This window comes from Strigops habroptila, chromosome 12 (assembly GCF_004027225.2).
Source record: "Strigops habroptila isolate Jane chromosome 12, bStrHab1.2.pri, whole genome shotgun sequence".
In the NCBI taxonomy this organism is placed as follows: Eukaryota; Metazoa; Chordata; class Aves; order Psittaciformes; family Psittacidae; genus Strigops; species Strigops habroptila.
Genome location: NC_044288.2, coordinates 6105042 through 6128615, shown reverse-complemented (window position 1 = coordinate 6128615; position 23574 = coordinate 6105042). Strand labels below are relative to the sequence as shown.

Here is a 23574-nt window from a genome sequence, read left to right as displayed (position 1 = left end):
GGTGCCGCTTTCAGGGCCCCGGTGCTGCTGGCCCGCCTCGCCCTGCCCTGGAGGGAGGGCCTAAGCAGAGGGCTAGGGAGCGATGGAGAGGAGGAGGGAGGGAGGAAGAGGAGGAGAGAGGGATGGAGAAGAGGAGGGATGGAGGAGGGCGGGAGGCAGGCACGCTGTCTGTCGTTGCTCCCGGTTCCCCTGGCTGTCTCTCCCGGCGCCCGCCCTCCCGCCCGTCCCCTCGGGCGGGAGACCCAGACCCTTCCCTCTCTCCCCAGGTCCGGGCTGAGGGTCCCTGCTCCCCATCGGGGAGGAGAGTGAAGCGCCCCGGGGTGAACCCCGGGCTCTCCCGGCAGCACCGGCCCCAGGCCGCGCCCCGGCCACCGTCGGGCGGAGATTGCATCTGCCGCCGGCGCTCTCGCCGTGCTCAGGGCCGAGGTCCCCGCTCCCTCCTCGGGCTAATAAAGTCAAACCTCGCAGAGCATCGCCGCGGTCCCGCAGCCAGCCCGCACCCCCGGGCTCAACCGGCCTTCGGGGCTCGGTCCCCGCTGAGGCCAGAGGCGTGACCTGAAGGGGCTCTCAGGCGGCGCTGCCCGAGGCGGGTGGCACCGGGGGTGGCACCAGGGGGAGGGTGGTGGGGAGTGAGGCACCGGGGGCTTCCCGACGGCGCGGGGAGCGGCACCGGCCGCGCTCCTGGGGGCGGCGGGTGCCTCTCGCCCTCCGCCCCAGCCGCCTCCCGCCGCCTTCCCGCTGCCCCGGCCATCGGGAGCCGTCGGGCCCCGCGGGAGCGGGCGGCGCGTCCCCGTCCCCGCGCTCTGACGCGCGCTCCCGGCGCGGCGGGCGCGCCCCCGCCGCTATAACTGGCGTGCATGGAGTCGGGGCCGGCGCAGAGGAGCGGGCGGGTGATGGGAGACGCCGCTCCGGCGGGATAGAGGGGCGGAGACGGGGGCACCCCCGGGGCCCGGCCCGCCAGGGGCTCGCCGCGGGCCCGCACAGATGCTGGTGCACAGCTACCCGGGCATGGTGAGTGCGGGCCGGGGAGCGGGCGGGCGGGCCGCGCCGCGCCGGGCCGGGGGGTCGGGGCCGCCGGGGGTCCGCGCCCGCCTCACCGCTGCTGTCTCCGCCGCCGCAGGACCGCGCCGAGGGGCTGCCCGGGGCGCCAGCCGGGGCCCGCCTGCCGCAGCTGCCCGCGCTCAACCAGGCGCCCTACGGCTCCGCGCCACCGCTCTGCCACACGCCCGCCGCCGACTTCCAGCCGCCCTACTTCCCCCCGCCGTACCCGCAGCCGCCGCTGCCCTACCCGCAGGGCCAGGAGCCCGGCTACCCGCACCTCGGGGACCCATACGCGGCGCTCAGCCCGCTGCACCAGCACCAGCAGCCCGCCTGGCCCCCGCAGCGTGGCCGGCAGGACGACGCGGGGCTGCTCTCGGGGACCCACCGCGCCCTGGGGCTCGACCCCCGCCGCGAGTACCCCGCCGTGCCCCGCCTGCTCCACGGGCTGCCCGACGGCGGACACGGCCTCGCCGACGGCCCGCTGGGCCTCCACGGCCTCGGACACCACGGCATCGAGGACATCCAGGTACCGGGGGGGACAGGGAGGACGGGAAGGGTCCCCTACCCCGGGGGAGGCTGGTGGGGGCCGATCCTGCCGCCGCCTGTGCGCCCGAAGAGGTGTGGGGGGACCCGGACGGGACGGGTCGGGCCCCGCGGCGTCTGTACCCCCGGCAGGGAGAGCCGCCGGGCAGGGAGCCCCGTTACCGGGGCTCCTCCGTTCCCGAACGATCCCTCCTGGCCGGGGGCAGCGGGTGGACCGGGCCCCGTCGCACCTTCCCCGCAGCCCGAGCGGCCGGTGCCCATCCGCACCGGGAGCCGCCGCCTGACGGCTCTTGCTTCGGTGCTTTCAGACCGTGGACGACGGCGGGATGAACCTGCTCGATCAGTCCGTGATCAAGAAAGGTAAGAGCGCGGCGGCACCGCGGGACGCTGCACCGGGCCGGGCTCCCCCGCGTCGTGTTTCCCCTACATCGGCCGTCCCACCGGGCCGCTCCCCTCCCGTCGGGAAGGGCTCGCTGCCGGCCGCGGCGAGGCTGAAACGAAAGCGGCGGGTCCCGACGGGCCAGCGCGTCCGTCTGCCCCCTGCTCGCCGGGCTCCCTCGGGTGGGACTGAGGCCGCCGCTCCTTCCCGGTACCGGGGACGGAGGGACCCGACGGGAGGTCCCGGCTATCGGCGGCCCACCCCGGTACAGGAAGCCCCGGGGCCACCCCGGCAGCAGCTCGCGGCCGGAGCTGCGTTCCGCACCGCCTCGGGCCACGGCAGAGCGGGCCCGTTCGGCGGGCCTCGTACCGGGGGAAGGACGCGGTTAACGGGGGTGAGGCGGTGGCGCGGCCATGGGGGTCGGTGCTGCCCGTTCCCTCGATTCCCGCCTCGGCAACAACCGGGGCCTGCGGAGACTGACCGTCTGCGGCTCCAGAAACGGGTTTTCTCCCAGGGACCCGTGGGGAGGCCAGCCTCTCCTTCCCGGTACCGGTGCGGGGGAGCGGGGCAGCGGGCAGGGGTTCCGCACGGCCCCCGGTGCCTCCCGCCGCCTGTCCTGATTTACCACCGATTCTGCCGCACCCGCTTAACAGCCTCCCTGCTTCCTAACAAAGCCCCGGGGTTAAACCAGCTGGACTCCGTTAAATCTCTTTCTGATAAAAGCTCCGCCGCGGCGGAGCGGGGGGACACGACCGGGGCCGCGGCTGCTTGAGGCGGCAGCTCCCGCGGGGGATCCCGGCGCGGGTCCCGCTTCTCCCCGCGGGTTTTCTACAAAAACACGTAGATGGGAAGGACGCGGTTAACGGCCGCTCCGTGGTTCGGGCTCCAGCACGGGCGGACAAACGAACCCGCCGCCGCCCGGGCGGGCTCGATGCCGCGTTAACGGGAACGGGCCCGGTGTCCGCAGCCCAGCCCGGTGCGAGGCTGCGGGGTGAAACGCCCAGCGCCCCGGGGACAGGGGACGGCTGGATCCGGCAGAGTCGGATCCGCGCAAAACGCAGCTGTAACCGGGAGCTTTTAGGTCGTCGCTGTGCCCGGGGCTGCAGCGAGCCCCGGTCCCGGCCCCGCTCCCAGCCCCGGCCAGCCGCGGTTCGGGGGACAGTCCCCATGGCCCGGCCACAGCCGAAGCCCCAGTAAATGTCCAGTGTCGGTAATCCGGGAAAAATATCCCGCCACTGCGGCTCTTTCTCCGTCGACACCGGCTGTGGCGGCCGGTTCACGGGGGAGCAGCGTTCCTGGTGCTTTACAGCCCCTTTCCACGAAAATCGTTATTATACGAACGCAGCTTCGTTGCACGCAGCATTTCAGTGGAGCATTAACGACCGGCATTATTTGAACTTTAATTAGAACACACGAGAGACGTTTCATTAACGATCCGTGCGGCAGGCTGGGGGTGCGGTGCCCCCTCTTCGGGCTGGAGCAGCGCCCGGCTCTTTATCAAACCCCGGGCTCGGAGGGGTGTATCTGGAAGTGCTGCTGAAGTTACAGTGTAGGGGTATTTTTTCTTCCCTCCTTACCGTGTTGTTTTATTTGGTTTCTTTTCCCCTCCTTTTTCCAAAACGCGCCATTACTTAGAAATTTTTGTCTCCCGGGGGAAGGGTTTGTTGTTGTTCGGTGCCAGATTCGTGCCTGGGGATCCTCTAGTTTCAATTTCGAAGAAAAGAAATAATAAACGAGCGCTGAGTTGGAAGCGGGGGGCGCAGAGGCTGCCGTGCTCCTCCCGCTCCGGTTCCCTCGGGTTCTCCGACAGGGATCCCGAGGGGTTCTTGTACAGGCGGCAGAACCGGGGGCCGCCCGGGGCCGCGGCTCCGTCCCAGGGCAGACGGGGCCGCATCCCGCAGCGCTGCCCGAGGCTCAGGCCAAGCTACGGCGGCCTCGGTTCTCCCGTATTTCGGTGGCTTCCCGCCGAGCGATGCCCCGAAACGGGCGAGTTCAGCCCAAAGAAAAGATGCGGAATTCTGGAAGCTGCAGCCGGATCCCGCCGCAGCCCCGACGGACGGTGACAGCGGGATCGGAACCGCAGTTCGTGTCCCGCGGAACCGGGGGCAGCCGGGGGCAGTCCCCGAGCTGCCGGGGGTAGCGGCAAACGCCGCTGCCCTCTCTCGAACCGGGAGAATGAATTACTGTGCTTTATTATTATTAATAATATATAGTACAGGGTCGTTCTTCCCGGCTCTGCCTGCTCCGAGCTGACTCCCGGAGCCACAACGGGAGCGAGAGCTGAGCCCGGGGTGAATTACACCCTAGGAAAAAAATTAGGAATATCAGAGACAAGTCCCGAGCGGTTTCCAGGCAGGAGGGGAGGCGAGGACAGATGGACGAGGGAAGGGGGCTGTCGGTGCGCTTCTCTCCGTGGGAAGTGATGGTAAACGGTAAAAAGCGCAGTTTTGTCATAAATCTCGCCGAGATCTCAAATCCCGCACAGGAGATGATTAATCCTCGAATTTCTGACGGGCTGGCCCTCCGACAGAAACCTGATAGAAATCTGTGCATGTGAAAACAGATAAATCTCGCCTTCATTAGTTGCCGAGATACTGTTGTCCCTGTTCAACCAAATATTAATCACCTGCCCCGAACCCCGAAGCCACCTTTTAACTCCCCGACTCGGAGGCGCTTTTCTTTCTTTTATTTCAATTCCAAGCGCCGGGCCCCCCAGTCGAAAAGCGCCAGACGGGAGGGACGCGCCTGCACCGAGCCCGCAGCCTCTCACCTGCTGGTTTCCATCCCGGGGGGGCTTTCACTGGTGTGTGTCCCCCGCAAAACAGGCCCCAGCGGCGGGTGCTTGGGTTTAGGAAGGGCGCGGAGCCCCGGAGCGCGATGCCCCGAGCATCCCTGGGTGCGTGTTTGCTTTTCTCCCTTTTCCTTCTTCAACAAACTCCACCTGGTTTAGCAGTTAATGCCATCACAGGGGGTTTTCTGGGGGGCTGGGGGGTGCAGCGCCCTGATGCACCCCGGGGTGTCTGCCCGAGCCCGCAGCGCTCCGGTCCCTTTTGCTGCCGGTAGCCTCAATTTAGCAAGCGAACGAGGAAGAGGAGAAGGGGTAGCATCACCCCACCGAGGGCTCGGGGAGGGCGGCCCTCGGGTCGCCGCCCGCAGCCCCGGTGGCGGCCGCGCCATTCCCGCGCCGGCCGGGGGGGAGCCGGTCACGGGCAGAGCAGGGCTGAACCCCGGCGTTCCGAACGCGATTTCCATCGATGCTCCCGGGACTGGCTCCTGTTCGTTATTCCCGTGGAGAGCCCCGGGGCTGGAGGCGCTTGCGGGGCCCGGTGCTGCGTGTGACCGGGCAGAACCGGGGCTCCCCTTTGGAGAGCTCCGAATCACGCTGCGAAACGGAGGATGAGCTTCCCTCGCACTGCCGGGACAGATAGGGAATGTATTTAGTTTGGGAATTAAATGCATAAAATCTTGGATAGGGCAGCAGAGCTTTTACGAGTTCATTTTCTAACACACTTGTTCACTCTCCCTCGTTTCCCAAAATATTTCAGAAATATTTTTGTGTTTCTTTTTGTTGTTGTTGTTGTTTTTAATTTATTTGGAATTTTCTTTCTTTTTCCTCCGAAACATTTACATTAGACCAGGAAGACATTTGACTTGAAACGAGTAAAATTAACTCTCAGAAAGTTTAGTCTGTGGCTCTGGGCTGCTTTTAGGCTACAGCAGCCACGGGCATATTCCACTCTGCTCACCTGCTGCCCTGGTGTTAACGCTTATCCAGACATAAAATCCCGAAACGGCTGGAGCCCCAGTGAGCTCCGAGCAGCCACTGCTCCTGGTGTGGGTGCTTCCCTCGGTTGGGTGAGGAGAGGGTGAGTTTCTGTTTCTGAAATCAAGCGTTCTACCCTCACACTCAGTAGCAAAAAATCCTGCGGCTCGGTCGTAAAATAAGGAGGGGTTTTATTGCTTTGCCATCCTTTCGGGATCAGCGGAAAGCTTCTGATAGAGGCTTTTTATGGCAGAGGAAAATATGAATTGCTTTCCCTGGCACCTCGGGGCACGCTGGGGTGCAGGAGCAGCCCTGGGTGCTGCCGGCGATGGGCCAGGGCCATGCAAGCAGTGGGGAAAGCCGCAGGGGCCTGCGCACCCCGCTCGCGGGCAAGGGTTTTGGCTGGAGCGTTTTACAACCCAGAGTACAGCTGGAATAGGGTGTAACCAGTGTGGGCTCACGCTTGGCACCCAGGCACACACAGCCTATGGGCACTGCGTAGCTGGTGGGGACTGAACTCTCCTGGTTTGGCGCTGAGGCAGCAGGATTTGGCCGCTGCGCTCTCCCTCGTGTTTGTGACTTGCTTTGGAGTTTCCATCAGAGGCTCCAGAGTGGCAGCACTAGCGTTTCTGCTCAGGAATGTGGACCTGTTTGGCTGGATGCTGGACAGACAGATGGAAAGCTGTGCCTCAGAGTGCTCCGAGCCCGCATTTAGAAATATTGCAAGAAGGAGCTGTCACTACTAAAGAATGCAGCAGAGGAAGGAGGTTAAGACTGAGATCCTTAGATCCACTAGCCACCGCACGCGAGCTCCAGGTTTTGAAGCAAAACCTCCCCATGTGCTTTGGGTACAGGGCCGCTGGTGGTGCCAGGGCACTGGTGTGGTGGCAGCGGTGCCATTTCTCCTTTGGGAGAAACGGAGCTGTAAGAAACACCGCATGAAGCCACATACGGCAGAAAAAAACCCCTGAAAGAATGGTAGATTAGATAAACATCATTTCCTGTGATGAGCAAGGTAATAAATGAAGTAATCCTGTAAAGCACCTGGGGCTGCAAAGACACATCTTTTATAAGACTGTCCATGGATGTGGGTGGAGGTACTTGGACTCCAGTCAGATGCCGGGTGCTGAGCCTGGCTGGCAGAGCCCTCCCGGCTTCCCGCAGCTTCATCCGCTGCCATAGTTTGCCTGAGTAGGAAAAGGGGCACACCTGGGACAAGCCGGGTCTTGACTGGAGACGTTGCTGCCTTAGCGCTGCTCACAAAGGCTTTAAAGTTGAGACAAGCCCTTGCACACACCACGAGATAGAGCGTTCATCAAAACACAGTCACACCTCCCGATCCGGGCACACATGCGTGCGTGGCAGGAACACCTACTAATCAAACAGACACACTTAAAAGAAAGTTTTTACTCTGAACTGCATCCAGATCACCATTCCTTCATTAAAATTACATTTTTAATGTCCTATAATTGCACCAGGATAAACCCAGGTGTGTGTTCATGTGAGATAACACACACGGGTACTGGTGAAGGCGCTGGGCTTTGTCTCAACCTCGCCGGTGCCTCCCAGGCATGTGTTATCTCCAAGTTTCATGGACTTTGTCATGACTTACTGTTTAATTAGATGGTTTTAAATGAATTTTCTTTTCTTTGTTAGAAATAAATAGCAGTTCTTAAAGGGTAGGTTTAGGTCGCTCTTTGGCATGTGGCTTGCGAGTCAAAACAAGGCTTCTCTGGAGGTGGACTCCAGGTTAGGCTTCTCCAGGGGCAGCACCAAGTGAGGCACCAGAGACAAGCTGGGCTGGCTCTGGAGCTCTGAAACTTCCCTTCCTGCATTTCAGGGGCTGCGAGATATTTCAACATTTGCCCCCACATCAGCCCCATGAAGGAATTGGCGCCAAGATCTTAATTTGGTAGACAGGGGTCCCACAGGGCACACACTCATAGCAGGCAAGACCCCTGGGGGACCTGTTCACGTGCCCCAGCCCAGGGTCACGCCAAAGCTACAGCAGAGCAGAGGCAAGCATAGACCGTTCGTAGAATCAGAGTGGTTTGTGTTGGAAGGGACCTTAAAGCTCATCCAGTTCCAACCCCTGCCACGGGCAGGGACACCTTCCACTAGAGCAGGTTGCTCCAAGCCCCTGTGTCCAACCTGGCCTTGAACACTGCCAGGGATGGGGCAGCCACAGCTTCTCTGGGCACCCTGTGCCAGCGCCTCAGCACCCTCACAGGGAAGAGCTTCTGCCTCAGAGCTCATCTCAATCTCCCCTCTGGCAGGTTAAAGCCATTCCCCTTGGCCTGTCCCTATAGGCCCTTGTCCAAAGCCCCTCTCCAGGTTTCCTGGAGCCCCTTTAGGCACTGGAGCTGCTCTAAGGTCTCCCCTTCAGGAGCCTTCTCTTCTCCAGGCTGAACCAGCCCAGCTCTCTCAGCCTGGCTCCAGAGGAGAGATTCCTCTCTGGTTAGTAATATTCCAAGATACATGATCTCAGGAAAAAAAAGCTTGCAATCTGTCTTAATTATTTGAAGAGCCTAAACAAGGTTCTCTGAAGTCCTAGACTAGCACCCTAACCACTAAAGCATCCCACCCTTTCCGGTGTGATCCTAGGGAATTACTCATTCTTGCTGTCCTTCCATTTGTTTGTTTATTTTAATTCTTAATGGAGGAACTAATTAGCAAACGTGGATCCAATGCTTGGAGATGCTGCATGCTCAGCTCTCATCTCCATACCTCTGCTACATCTGGGTATCACCTTTGGTTTGGAGAGAGTTTAAGTGTTGTGATGTGGTGGAAAAGAGAAGCACAAGGAAGTGGAAAGGAATTGCTAGAAATAAGCCCAAGCTACCCACTGCAACTAAATGTCCTGGAATACAGTGTACCTGCATCCCGGGAGCGAAGGGCTCTGGAGCAGGATGAGGGGAGCTGTGAGCAGGTTCAACTCCACAGCCTAAGAAGCCATGGCAGCGTCTGCGGCGCGTGCTTGGCATTCCAGCCGGGCTGAGTCTCCCCACCCTCTATCTCAGGCATTTATCTGGCATCAGTCACCCAAGTGCTGAGGCGCCAGGGAGTAAGGGATTGGGTCAGGCCCTACTCCATCTGGACTGGTCAGACAGGTCCCAGGGAGCAAGCGGTGTCCCCAGGGCTCCCTGGGAGCCCCATGGGCTGGTGAGGTGTGAGCAGAGGATCTGAGCAAGGGTATTCAGGGTGGCTTCAAGCACAAGAGCCAAGTTGGCAAGAGATAGGGGCAGGCATTGAGGAAACATCATCAGAGGGTTTGTAGATGCTGCAAGAGCTGCACCACAGTTACCTGTGTGCAGATGTGCCCCATCCTGCACAGCTGGCTGGTCTGAGTTGGTTTCTCCATAGGAAGATGTGATGTTGCTCCTTGCCCGTGGCTCCTCCCTGGCACCATGATAGGTCCCATGTCACACATCCAGGGGCTGCAACATGTCTGCTTTGCTGGACAGCCTGCCGATACACAGGCATTAGAAACCCAGAGCACCTTCCGAGCAAGGAAAAAGAAAAGCATTTTCTCTGTGGCAGTGGGCAAGTGGTGCCTCTCCACAGAGCCATCCCCAGGTGAACTGGTGACTCCAGCACAGATTTACATTGCTGCAGTGTGAGACTCAGATCGAAACCCTCCTGTGTGCTCTGCGGGTTGGCAGCAAGTTCTATCTGAAGAGAAGCATTTTCCTGTTATTACTCTCATCTAATCTTTGCTGAAGGGTCTTTTGCCTTTCGATAATCCAAATACGTTTCAGCAAATTGATAGCAACATCACCGTGGCTTACACGGGATCCGCCGCCGCTTGCAGAAGACACTGCGTCTTTCTTCTCCCTTTTTAGATTATGTGGATCCAAGCCACACAAATTCAGGTGCTTCTATGGGGAATACAGGGAAAAGCTCTCAAGCATGTTACTGTAAAATGGATTATACTGTTTAAACACAAAGATCCCGTAGACTCGTTGCCAAAATGTAATGGGAGTTTGTGCTGCTAAATGAATAAACCTGTGATGGTAAATGCTGCAGGGCAGAGCGGTGGAGAGCACATCGGGGAGCACTCGCTGCCGTGTGGCACGGCTCAGCCAGGCTGGGGTGCCACCGGATGAGACACTTCCCTTGGTGTCAGCACAGGCCATTGCAGGTCTCCAGTTCCCCTGGCTTAAATCCGTGGGCTCCTCAGCCTCCTGTTTCAGTTTCTTGCCTTCCCGACCCCTGTATGTGCTGGGAAACATGTGAAATCTATACAAACAGAGGCAGAGCCACATAAATCCTTCCAAAGCAGTTGGTAATTGAACTGAATTTTTAATGGATATTTTTCTAATGTAGGTATGAAGTTCCTAGCTGCAGATTCAGAAAAGAGAGATCATTCTGAATCAGGGGACTTTTCGTGTGTTCCAGGGGAGTATTCCCGAGGTTAGTGTTCAGGCTCCCTGACAGCACAGCCCAATCCATGAAATGAAATACAGCAGGGAAATGTGTGGGAACTCACAACAAATTGTTTGTAAGCAGTTTCCAAAAAATCCACAAACTATCCTGAACAAGCAGCACGTTTGATGCCGAGTCATTCCTAAGAGGTAAAGCAGGGAAATGCATTAGCTGAAATCATTAATTACAAACCGCTTACTAATCCCCTTGCCTGTCCTGGAGGAGCACAGGGGGCATTTGCAGAGGTCTGAGTAAGTTTTGTTATTATATTGATTGGCCATTCCTATCAAGACACAACGTACTAAGCAGGTACCATCCTTAACAGAGACATCATGTCCCCTGGTCTCCAGGAGGCTGAAACTTCCAGCCCCATCAATCCATCCCAAAGTTCCCCAGGAGACACCTGCAGTGACACACGGCAGGTACTTTGCTGGGTAAAACAGGCACAGAAAGAAAAATGCAATTAATATCACATGGCACTTTAACTAATGTATTTATTTGCATGGGAAATAGAATTTTGAGTACAGGAGCTTTGCATAGGCATGGGACCTCTCCTGATTAGCTTTCTCATGGGAATAGTTTGAGTTGTATCCCTGCTCCATCTCTGAGGGTCCGAGATCCATTTCCCTATCAGGACTCAGCAATCTGGAAAGCCCAGAGATAAAACAAGATTCTTTCCATCCTTCCATGTGAAAAGGCCTTCGAGCCGATTACAGCATTTCCTAGAGATGCTCTTTGACATGGGGACCTGGTTCAGGTTGTGCATTCAAGATAAAGAAAATACCTGTATAATCCCCTCTGGGAAGAAAGGATAATTACAGACCACAGGTTTGAAATACAGCTGATGGCACTGACCTCCTTCCCCGGACCATCAATAAATACCTCTCTGCTGAAACACCAGGAAATTGGAGCAGCTGAACTCCGCAGCACCTCCTCCGTGAAAAAGAGCTTTGAAAGGGGTGGTAGGAGCCAGTTGCCTCTGGCTCACACCCACATGCGGATACTTCTTTATATATGTATCTCCATCTTATAATTTACATCAGAGACATTCAAACGAAGGTGAGATTAGCTCACTGAAAGCTCTTCCTCAAAGACAGCAGCAACCCCTTGCCTTTCGGAGCACCTTCCATCAAACATCCGTCAGAGTGAGCTTTCCATTGCTGCCTGCCCCGAGCAGAGCTGCAGAACAGAACCCAGGGGGCTCAGGTTCTGCTGCACCTACAATACTGTGGAAGCAAAACCTCAGCAGCTGCAGCATTTAGCAGCTAAAATAGGTTTTCACCTTGGGGCTCCCACAGCCGTGTTTTGGGATGCCCTGAACACACAGTGATGCCCAACACCGCTGAGCTGACCAGTGCATGGCCCCGGAGAGGGACCAGGGGTTGGGATGCTTTTAGGGTGGCTGGAGACAGCGCTGTGCCTGGAGATGAGAGATTGCTTTGTCCCAGGTAGTCTCCTAAAACGATTAGCTGATACCTCTTTAAAATGCAATCTAAACTGTAGCACACTCCCACCTTTGAAAGGTGTTGCAACAAAAGCTCCAATACCCAGGGATTCCACGTTGCAAAGGAGGAGGATTTACCTGTGATGTATCTAAGGAGAGAAGAAAACAGACTTGTAAGACAGGCAGTGATTTGCATGTTCCCTCTGGACTTGTTTTTGTCCCCCTCACAGCACCCCGAGCTCCAGCTGGAAATGGAACTAATAACACTGTGACAAGCAATTCAGTTTCCAAGTACCACAAACTTTCCTGCTTACAAATTATTTTGCAAGCAGGTAGCACATCTCACATGGAAATGTGTCAGCACTACTTCTTTTTATTTTTACAGGCAAAGTTCAGGTTTCCTTTAAAGCCCAAAGCTGATGGTGTTCAGCAACCTCCCAGGCATGGGCACTGGCAGCACCCACATGCAGAGCCTGAGCCCAGGCTACAGATGCCCCTTTCGCACTGAATATTTACACATCGAAGTGGCTGTTTCCAGGAATCATAGTGGTGATTTCAGGCATGAATGCTTGTGCACACAGAAGAGGAAGGAGAGGGAGTACAGAAGCTCAGGAATGGAGCATCATCACCCTGGACAATGCAGATCAGTTTGTGCTGAAACTCATCAGAGCAAAGCAGGAAATTCTCCAAGGCTTTCTAGCTCCCTGGGTAAAAGCCTTTGAAGAATGGATTCCTTTATGCTCCTCCTTCTTTGCACCTGGAACTTAAAAGCTGAGACCCACTTCTGTGAACCAGAACAAGAGTGTCAGAAACTTCATGCTTTATCCTGAAGGCACAAGTATCCTTGCTCTATCCACTAGATTCACAACTAGATCATCAGTTTAGTGGCATTTCTTCTCTTTCACCCTGCTGTTTGGTATCTTCTCCTCACAAAGACAAGGCAATGGCATCCTATCCCACCTGCAGCATCACTGGAGGTATCAGGACCTCATGCTCATGGGTATTGCCTTCTCATGCCTGTCTGCCTCTTCAAAGAGCATCATCACATCTTGCACTTCGGCGCTGGACCAACTCCTTCTGGCTACATTTACCACCCAGGGACTTCTCACCTGGAGAAATGGCTCATCCAGGGATCACTTGACAAGTTTTAATTAGGTGTCACAGCATCTCTCCCAAGTAGATGTTACTATCTCAAGCCCACAATGGGGAGGTGACCTGCCCAGTGGCATAAAGCAAGCTGCTGGCTATGCAGGGATGCAGCCACACACAGGCAGGGCGCTCTGCAGCCAAGGAAGTCAAGGGATGAAGCCTTCGGACATGTTTTGAAATCACTCTCTCTGAATCAGGGTTTTTTCATGCCACAGCAAATGGAGTTGTGTGAGTTTCATCATCTGACAGTTACACCCAAGGGATGTTTAAAAGACAACCTAGATCTGACTCAGCACAAAAAAGCATCTCTGATGGGAGATCACAAGCCTTGGGGTTTCAAAGGGAAGAGGAAGCCTCGCGTCCCTGCTGTGGAGCACCAGGACAGGCAACTGGTGTGAGAGTTTGTGTCTGCACTGCTGCTCAATGCACACGTGAAACATATAAAGCATTGCCAGTGGTACCTGCCTTGCAACCTTAGAGGCAGCAGCGAGATGCTGAGCCTCATGGAAATGCTTCCCGTGATGTTATATGGAAGAAATGAGGATCATTTCCCTTCCTGCATTCAGCAAGATGTCATATGCTTATTATTGACATGCTGCCATTTTCAGTGGCTAACTTCAAAATACAAGAGCACCACGAGACAAGATGATGCAATGACAAACACCCCTATTTCACAGCATTAAAAGAAGTCTGGAGTTATAAAAACAGAGGCCATACACCATTAGTTTTCTATATAGCACTTCCTAATACTTGGGCAACAGGTAAAGCCTGGATTGCTTAGAAAAGCCTTCCCACAGACCATAGCTGCATGCACTCAGATCATGCCCATTTACCTGATCTTTGGTAAATCATTTAACTTGTTCTGTGCCTCAGTTCTCCCCAGCTGCAATAATGAACCAGTTCACACAGGCACTGGGAGCGAGTTAATGACTGAAGTGATTGGTCCTGTACCCGCACGAGGCTGGGGATCAGCAGCATGTGAAGCTCTGAGGTCTGTCAGTGCAATCTCATTTCAAAGTCAGTCTTCCCTTTCAAATCAGGCCCTTGTGACCCATGCAGCCCCACAGTGTTTACCTCCATCCAGCTCCACCACAGCATCCCCAGGACCAGGGGTTCACCAAGGCAAAACACTTCACTGGGGCTTTAGCTTGTGAAATCCACAGCCAAGCTCACCTCTATGTGAGGAGCTGAGTATCAGCAACACCAGCCAAGGCCTTCTGGATTTGCTGAATTTGGTGTAGCAGGATTACTTCGAATGGGGTAAAAAAACCTCTCAGGAGTGTGTGGCAGCTAAAGGAAAGAAAAAAACTTAAGGGGGACAAAGCAAGGCAATCAATCCTCAATGACTGAGGGGATTCAGGGACCAGACTCAGATTTAACTTCATTTTCTTAAACTCTCTCCCATGTAGACACATCTACCTTCAGTAGCTCACCCTGCCAGGACCATTCCCAGGGCTTTGGTCTCTCTCCCACCATCCCCAGCTCCCCGGGTGACACCAACCCACGGGGCAGCTCATGTTCTCAAGGTCCCCTCACACTCACAGCATCTCCTGCAGTAACACAGCACAGACATTCACTCTCTTGCTCTATCAGGTTCAGCTCCATCTTTGCCACGAGGCTCCTGTTCAGAGGCCACCAGCACCAGTGGGTCTGACTGCAGCTCCTGGGAACAGCCCTTCCTACACTGCTGCACTGCCCAGTTCACTCTCCATTCACCTATTTATCACAGAGTTCACATGGGGCCAATTAGGAAATAATAAGGAGATAATCCTGGCACATAGCAAAGGTGGACATAAGAGAAAAAGACCTCACGCTGCGCCAGAGCTTTCAGTAGTTGCTAAGAGCCTGATGTCCCTTCCTTCCCCTTCCTTCAGCTGAATCAACCCAAACCAAGCCTTGCAGAGGGAAATGCACCTTGTGTCCTGCCCTTTATACCTGTCTGGGGCAGGGTGACCCAGCTGAGCCCTGTTCTGCTCATCAGGCAGAGGCCAAGCGCCTGGGCACTGGGTGGTTTGGGCACCAGCATCTCACCCTTTCCTTGTCAGCCTGTGCAATGTCTTGGTCCATCACTGTATGAATGAGCATCTCTGCGGTGTTTTTCTGCTCAAAACCTCCTCCTCCATGGTTAAAAGTGGGAGCTGAGCCTGCTCAAGCCCTTGCCATGGGGATGAGCAGGGTGAGATCCAGCTCACTGAAGGAAAGACAATGTCCTGCCCCCATGCCAGGACAGGTATTGCCTATGGCTGAACCTACGAACCTCGGGAGGGGCAACCAGCGTAGTGACACTGATGTGACATTTCTATTCCCAGCTGCAAAGCCCCGCACGGGGCTCAGATCTGTGCCTTGCCCATCTGCTTGGGCATCAACACCCCTGGCATTGTGGCTATTGGGTGCCTGGCACCCAGAAACTCCATCGTGAAAGCCCCGTCTCTGCTCCGGTGGTTTCCTTCTCTGCCCCGTAGCTCGGGTGAGCCCTCGACTCGAGGCTGTGCGAAGCAGCACGTAGCCCTTCCCAGGCGCCTGCATGCACCCGTCCTGGTTTGGCAGGGTGCCGCGGGCGCAGGGGGTCGGCACCGGGGTGCTGGGCTGTCGGCTGCGTGCGGTGCCGACCCGCAACCGCTCTCATGCTTCCTTCTTGTCTGCAGGCTGGCTCAGGTGCTCCGATCACCTGCTGCTTGCGGGAACAGGAAAGCAGCAACTGAAGATCGAGGGGGACTTTTGGTTTACTCAGATGACAAGAGACAATTTTGGTTCCCCCAAAGCCAAGGAAACAAAGCTGTCAGGCTTTAATGGTAGCTTGTCTCCCTCCTGCAGCATGTTTATGGGCAAACAAGCTGCAGATCAGACCAGGCAAGCAGCAGCAGGTGAGGCCAAATAACAATAATTCATAATTAATGGCGAATGTGGCTATGTTTATTCTTGTTGTATTGGGGCAACATTGTCTAATGGATGAAGCACTGTTACAGGACTCAAGAGACCGGCTCAGTTTCCAGCGCTGCATGATGCCGGGCCAGCCACCCATTCTGTTTCTCCCTTTGCACTTGATGTGCCCACTGCTGAGAGTGCCAGCAATCTGTGACACGGGTGGCCCTCTTCCATCCCTCCACATGCCAAATCCAATGGGGTTCTGGCCTCAGCTGTGGCCTTGAGGCAGAAGAACAATGCCAAATCCATGTTCTGCTATGGGTGACCGGTGCCTGCATGGTTTGCTTGTGGCACGGAGCAGGGCTGACCTGGCTGCTCTGGGTTACAGCTTTTGAGGGTTTGTTTCTGATAGCAGCATCATTCCCCAAAATGCCAGTACGTGTTTCAGAAGTGTTGTGGTGTCTCCATGCATCAGCATCCATCTGTGCCTTCCCACCACCCTGTCCTGCATCTCCCCGCACGCTGCGGTGTCATACCGGAGCTCCGTCAGACTGATCTCCAGCCCAATTTTCAATAGGATCCGGTGTTAACTCACACTGGTACCAGCTGGGTTTGCCTCTTCCCCAATGCCACGTTTCATGATCATGTGTGCTGAGCCACAGTTCCCCTCCCTCCTGAACATCTGTCCATCCCTTGTGTGTATGCGGGTCCCCAGCCACGCATGCGGCTTGCATGCACGCCACTGCATGATTTCAGGCATGCACAAATATGCCAGTATATACACTATGCAGAGCTCTTTGTGAAAGGACAAAATATATGATACTACAAGCAACATCTGCTCTCCAGGGCTGCCTGGTTTGGGGTGGCCCTTGCTGCAGCAGAACCCACATCCGCTGAGTACCTGCACCTGAAGCAACACACGCCTTGGCAGCAATGCATGGCTGTTTGTGAAATGCACTCTGACTTTTTATTTTAAGGCTGTCCTCTAGAGACAAATATAACCTGTTCTGGGAGTGTGGAAGAAAGCTTTGAAGTTGCTGCTTCCTGGAAATACAGCTCAGTTTTCCTACGTCTCATGGTGATGTTGCTGTATTTGTTCTTCCCTGAACATCTCTCAACCAGCTGCAGTCATGGCAATCGCCAGCACCTCGGCAGGGCACTGGTGCATCTCGCCCTTCAGCCCCCTGACTTTGTAAAAGTTCCATGCTGAGAGGAAACTTAATGCACCTTAGCTCCTTCCCATTCATCTTTCAGTCTTAAAACATTACCCATTTTTATGTAACATGTGTTGCCTTTTTATTGCCACTCTAACAAGTTGTTGAGCTGTGTTTACAATATGCTGATTGTAAGCACCCCTTAATAGGGCCAGTCCATGTACCCTCCCCAATTAATTTTTGGGTTTTCTGTTTCATTTTGGGCATGTGTATTTCCTTTATAAAACCTGCATCTCTCTCTGGTATGCATTGCAGCGTTACTTGCAGGAACCATTTGAATGTGCATTGTGAAACAGTGATTAGCAAGGAACCACAAGGAATGCCAGGGCTGAAATGATCTCTGGATTCTTTCAAAACCTGTTTTTTCCTTTTTCCAGACTTAAATTGGTTATTAATTTCAGAAACTAAAGGCCAAAGAGATTTGGCACAAGTTTCAGCCACAATTTTAACCTATAAACCTTTATTGCGTCTAAGAATGTTTCTTACTGGAATGACATACAGGAAAACCGTGCCTGATGCACTGCTGCAGCCACCATTGCCTGTCCAACCTCTTGTGTTGACTGACTTTTGCCCATTAAGTAAAAGGAAGTCTGTGCTGGATTAATTTGGTTTGATCTTCCCAAGCTTCCTTTAAGCCAGGTGTGATGAAAGTTTAGGGCCGTGGCTTGTTGTGGGGTTAATCCCGAAGCTGAAGCCAAAGAAACTCTTTCCCCTGGTTCCTGTGGGCACTCACTGACAAGCACAGCCCTTGGCCACCCCAGCACCTCCTGGGTTTTCTGCAGGGTGTGAAGGTGATGGCTCAATCCCATCCAGTGGGATGCAACCCTGTACCTGTGCAGAGCTGGGCTGTAGCTGCAACCCCATCCCAAAGCCAGGACAGCAACGGCACCCAGCGCTTCTCCATCCCATCCCACCACCCTGAGGAGACAGGGAGGGGAAGCTGGTCACAGGTCCAGACAGCGATGCTGTGGACAGTCCTTAGTGTTCCAGGAGACCAGCCCAAAGCCTCGGGTTTAAGTGCAGGGAGGTGTGGGAAAGCAGAGCCCAGGCTGCTTCCATTACTCCTTTTTTCTTCATTTCATTTAGTTTCATCACCCCACTGCTCTTCTTTTGTTGGGGAAAGTAAGGAACTAACTGAGATATCCCAGCCAGCCCTGCTGGTGTCTGTGGATGGTGCTGAGGATTAGAAAGCTGCCAGGAGAGTCATTGAGCAGCTTCCCTGGCTCTGGAGTCTCTCAGCCATGGTCTCTTCTTTCTCCCTTCCTTTTCTCCCAGTGCCCATCCCCTCGAAGGCCAATGGCACCACCATTTCCACCCTGTCAATGAACAAAGATGGCCTGATCGGAGGGGTGACGAATCCCAACGAGGTCTTCTGCTCCGTGCCCGGCCGCCTCTCCCTTCTCAGTTCCACCTCCAAGTACAAGGTGACCGTCGGGGAGGTGCAGAGAAGGCTCTCGCCCCCCGAGTGTCTCAACGCCTCTCTCCTTGGTGGAGTCCTCCGCAGGTAAGCTCCAAGAGACAGCCCAAGCAAGCTTTGTGTTCAGCACCAGATCAGATCAACGGAGGCGAGAGATTCTGGTGTGTGGTGTGCTGGGAAATAGCATTTTTTGTCGCCTTTCTTCTTTCCTTTCAAACCTAAAAGCTTAAACTGGGATTAGGTATAGTTATTTTAATATTAGTTCAATTATAATCCCTCCTCCTCTTGTTTTCTCTTTTCAGAGCAAAGTCAAAAAATGGGGGTCGGTGTTTAAGGGAAAGGTTAGAGAAAATTGGATTGAATCTGCCTGCAGGAAGGCGCAAAGCTGCCAACGTCACCCTGCTGACATCCCTCGTGGAAGGTAAGAGTTGCTGTCCCCTCCCATGGAGTCTGGGAGTGCCAAAACCTCACTACCCTTCATTTGCAGCTTGCCAAAAATGAGAACACTTAAATTATGCAGCGGTCACCACTGACTGAGACTGGAAATATCCCGTGAAAGTCTCCGTGCTGATCCAAACAGGTCTGTCGCCCGAAACTCAGACATTTCTGTCGGAGCAGTCAGAGCAGTCAGCTCTAATAACACTTAGTCAGGTCCACAGAAACCAAATGGAGCCAGGCTGAGAGAGCTGGGCTGGGTCAGCCTGGAGAAGAGAAAGCTCCTTAAGGGGAGACCTTAGAGCATCTCCCAGTGCCTAAAGGGGCTACAAGAAACCTGGAGAGGGGCTTTGGACAAGGGCCTGTAGGGACAGGCCAAGGGGAATGGCTTTAACCTGCCAGAGGGGAGATTGAGATGAGCTCTCAGGCAGAAGTTCTTCCCTGTGAAGGTGCTGAGGCGCTGGCACAGGGTGCCCAGAGAAGCTGTGGCTGCCCCATCCCTGGCAGTGTTCAAGGCCAGGTTGGACCCAGGGGCTTGGAGCAACCTGCTCTAGTGGAAGGTGTCCCTTGGTGGAAGGTGTTGGAACTGGATGAGCTTTAAGGTCCCTTCCAACACAAACCAGTCCATGATTCTATGATTCTAAATACAAAAAAGCTTGAATAAAGCTGCCAAGAATTCAGCAGCTGCTCTGTAGCACCGTGCTCAGGTGCTGTCGACCGTGCTGTGCTGGGTGACAGCAACCTGCTCATTGAGACTCCATCACCAGTCCACACCGTGTAAGGTGCCCCTGCTTAAAGCCGCTTGTTCATTTGCTCCCCTCCTACTTTTTGCACCATGGAAATGATGATGTTGCCACCGCATCTTGGGAGAAAAGCACACGGGACGCAGACAAATGCAATGACAGCTCTGACTCCCTTCGAGCTTTGGAATCCATTGTGTTTGCACCCAGCGTGTTGGAGGCAGCTGCCTGCAGTTTCGGAATAGAAAATCATCTCTATTGTTGCCAGCAAATTAAATGACCCGCTTCATTAGGCGGAGGTTGTTACTGAGGGCAGTTGGTTCGTGCTGAATGAAAGGCTGATTTCCATTAAAAGAAAGGAAGGAAAGAAAGAAAGGAAGGAAGAAATGTACATTTGGATTTCAGGTGGCTGCTGATGTTTTGGTTCCTGCTTACCAGCTCATAGTAAATAAAAGAGTGGTGCCATGTGTGCCTGATGGATAGAATTTCCTCCTGAACATAAGTGTAATGGTATGGGGAGATGGTGCTACTGCATTGTCATTACTCAGCACGCAGAAACTGGCTTGTGCCCCTGTGCCCCAGGCACCCTCTCTCTCGGACACTGCCTGAGTTGATTTGATTCATTTTCTCCCCTCTGCTTTCCCACTGTTCATTTAACCAATACACTGAGTGCTATTAACATACTGACCCACAGCCATTCATATAGATGGGGGAGGATGGGTACCAGGGAACCTGGGGAGCACTATGAGGGCTGCAGGTAGAACCACAGCTTCCTTTGGGACCCTTTGTCCTCTCTTGGGCACCTGCTCCATGAGAGGAGCTCCAGCACACACCGAGGGCAGCGGTAGGGCTGTATTTCAGCCTCAGAAACACCCTTCATCTCTCAGGAAGAGGTGAGCATTTGGACAGACTGCAGCCCCTCTGTCTGTTGCAGCCTCCTGCCCCACGAGCCTCTCCTCCCTGGCCTTTGACTTGGTGTGTCTTTAACCACCCCTTTCAAAATCTGGTCTGCCTTATGCCCTCCACAGAAACCTCTACCCCAGCAACTCAATGGCCTTTTAAACATTCGGCTGTGTAGCCACTCAGATGAGCTCGTGGAGGAAATAAACCTGGCTCCAGCCTTGGCTCCCACCATGAGGCCACACAGCCCTTTCTTACTGTCACAATAACTGTTTTTTTCAGCAGCTATTACTTTCTGATTGTTTTTTAACACCCAAACAACTGCAGATCTGATTCTCTATAGCTTTACCTTATTTGCTCCTTTGGAGGAGGAGACGAAGTGAGAAGTGTTACGATGATATGGGAAGCACAGACACTTTCCCTGTAACAGAGAGCTCAGGCTGAGCTCTGGAAGCTGGGGGGAACGTGATGGGATCTAGGTTAATGCTATTAGGATGGATGGCCTAATACATATGAGCAGCAGGGGGGCAAGTCAAATTAGCTCTGCCTGCCCGACCGGGATTTCGGGTGTTGGGCATGATCAATTGCCATCAGCTCTGATTATTTCCACGGGGATGCCTGGAGATGGATCAATTCCATCAATGGGTGGGCATTTCCACAGGGTGATGGATACGCTGCCTGTACATCCAGCCCGAGGGCCCCTGCTTACTGCAGGAGGATGTAAACCCCTTCCTTCTGCCCCTTTCTCACATCCCTGTATTGTCTGGCAGTCATGGGGCTAAGGTCACTTTTTCACCCTCCAGCCCCTCTTTAAATCTCTGCTCAATTAGAGAGGCCAAGTAGGGAATTTTGGAAGAAGTAGGGAGAGGAAGACGCTGTAGGGGAAGTGCCCATATGAGAAACACCTCTGCTGTTTTTCCTTTCGGAGCAGTAGCCCTGCATCACACCTCATCCTGCTCTAACTCCAGCACCATCCTTTTTAAAAGTTTGCAAAGGAAGGTACCAGCTTCTGCTTGGAGCTGACAATGGTTCACTTGGACCTGTGTAGACTGTCTTACAGATGAGTATAAGAAACTCATAGAGGTGTCTGCACCAAGAGCCAAAGGTGCAGAAAGCTCTCAGGTGGCAACAGAAGAAATAAGCCCCATCAGTGGGATGGCTGAAGCTACTACAGCAAGTGCTCCCCTTCCACACAGGCACTGACACAGCTTGTGATCTGTCCTGCTTGTAGGTGAAGCCGTTCACCTGGCTCGGGATTTCGGGTACGTGTGTGAAACAGAGTTCCCAGCCAAGGCAGCAGCAGAGTACCTGTGCCGACAGCACTCCGACCCCACGGATCTCCACACCAGGAAGAACATGCTGCTGGCTACCAAGTGAGTACAGATGGCAATGAGCCACCAGTGTGTGAGGTATGGGCAGCGCGGATGGGCAGCGTTAGCCCTGAAAGCTTCCTTTTCCGTGGGGAAGAGGTGGTCTCAAATGTTGCATGTGGATCTGAAAGATGTGCAGCATGGATTGCATGGGCTTGCTCCTCCTGGGAGAGATTAACCTAACCCCAGGGAGCATTCCAGCACTGCCACACGTGCCCCTTCAAAGCAGCTTCACCAGCTCCAACTCTGCACCCAGGGGGTCTCCCCAAGCTGGAGCTGAAAACTCCCAAAGGGGAAGCAGATACTTGAGCAAGAAAAAAAACCCCAGACACAACTATACCCCTGCCGCATTTATAGTAACACAAACCTTTGTCTTCCAGGCAAATCTGTAAAGAGTTTGCAGACTTGATAGCCCAGGATCGCTCACCACTGGGGAACAGCCGCCCCTCACTCATCCTCGAGCCCGGTGTCCAGAGCTGTTTGACTCATTTCAGCTTGATAACCCATGGCTTTGGGGGCCCGGCCATCTGCGCAGCGCTCACGGCCTTCCAGAACTACCTGGTGGAGTCCCTCAAGGGGCTGGATAAGATATTCATGAACAGCACAGGGAACGGGCACACGGCCGGAGACTCCAAAGCGTCAGAAAAGGAAGTGAAGCATCGGAAATAACGTGTTGTCTCCATCCCTCTCCCCAGCAGGAGCTTTCCCTGGTTGTGATAGATAGCGCTGGGGTGGGGGACAAGATGATCCAGTGCACTGTTTTCTGAACTGCTACGTTTGAACGTGGGAGGAAACTCGTAAAGCAAACAAAGAAAAGACAAAAATAAGAAGATTTAAAGAATTTAAGGTGGTAACAACTCTACGGGACATGGTGAGATTGAGAAGATCAGCCAGGTTGATGGCTTTTGCCTTTGTTGTTTTTAAATCGTGGATACAGGAAGCCAAGTCATGTGCAATTTTGTTTTGTTTTGTTTTGTTTTAAAACCCATAGTGAAATCCTGACATGCTGCAGGAATTTCTTCCAACTGAAAAACTAAGAAAAAGCAAAAGCCTCATCAATGCAAGAACCAGAGGCAGGAGCAGCAGAGGGCAGGGAGTTGGATCACTGGCTGTACCCGGATTTATCAGCTGGTTTTGACAGGCAAACACACAGGAAACCACCTTATTTTCCCCACCTACAGCCCAGTGCTAAAGCCAGGCCAAGAGAAAATCGCCAGTACAACTGCTTTGGATTTGAAGCAGTTTCAGACTTCGTTTACAGTTTGCAGACTGAGACTCGAGGTGGATTTTCCCCTGGGCTGTACCAGAGGGGAGGAACAACTGCACACCCGATGGGTCCCAGGGCAGGACGCGATCGGGGAGAGCCTTCCCAATGGCCACAGTCATAGCTGGGGGTAAAGCAGGTGAAGGTAAACCCAGGACTAATTGAAACTCCACAACCTGCAGAAAACAGCACACACGTTTCTAAAATTAATAATAATAATAATAACAAAGCACAAGGAGCAGAACTTGAACCAGGCCAAACTGAACTGTTCTAAATCTGTATATATTTATTTATGTGTAATTAAAATCTGAAAGTTTTAAAATGTTCAGTGCAAGTTATTTATATCAAATTGAGTTGGGTTTTTTTTTGTTTGTTTGTTTTGCCTTTTTTGTTTTGGGGATTTTTTTTTTTTTTAAGATGAAAATCTTTGGATTTTCAGCCATTAGAAATGGGAATGAAGTTTTGGATACACAAAACTGTAGCATGGACAAGATAGGCTGTGATAATAATGACTATAGAAGTTCTGCAGGATTTTGTACTTGCTGTTGTTTCTCTTAATGCTGCAATAGATGTACACCACCACAATGTCATTCTCATTATCTTAATAAACCTCTTTTTATTTGAA

At 54.0% G+C, this 23574-nt stretch overlaps 1 protein-coding gene across 2 annotated transcripts; it reads left to right on the top strand.

The window, feature by feature from the left end:
* Window positions 1-876: 876 nt before the first annotated feature.
* Window positions 877-23574, top strand: TFAP2E (transcription factor AP-2 epsilon). 2 transcript variants are annotated; one of them, XM_030504747.1, is made up of 8 exons: window positions 877-1011; window positions 1121-1567; window positions 1893-1944; window positions 15390-15608; window positions 18099-18327; window positions 18543-18661; window positions 21547-21688; window positions 22066-23574. In XM_030504747.1, the coding sequence occupies exons 1-8, from the start codon at window positions 985-987 to the stop codon at window positions 22352-22354; spliced, it is 1524 nt and encodes a 507-aa protein (XP_030360607.1). In that variant the 5' UTR covers window positions 877-984; the 3' UTR covers window positions 22355-23574. The 2 variants fall into 2 exon arrangements, with proteins under 2 accessions (XP_030360607.1, XP_030360608.1); XM_030504748.1 differs by lacking the exon at window positions 15390-15608.

Coding starts and splice junctions, on each gene's coding strand:
- TFAP2E (XM_030504747.1), top strand. CDS start 985: ATGCTGGTGCACAGCTACCCGGGCATG. Junction 15,609..18,098: donor GACCAGGCAAGCAGCAGCAG/GTGAGGCCAAAT, acceptor CTTTTCTCCCAG/TGCCCATCCCCTCGAAGGCC. Junction 21,689..22,065: donor AACATGCTGCTGGCTACCAA/GTGAGTACAGAT, acceptor TTTGTCTTCCAG/GCAAATCTGTAAAGAGTTTG.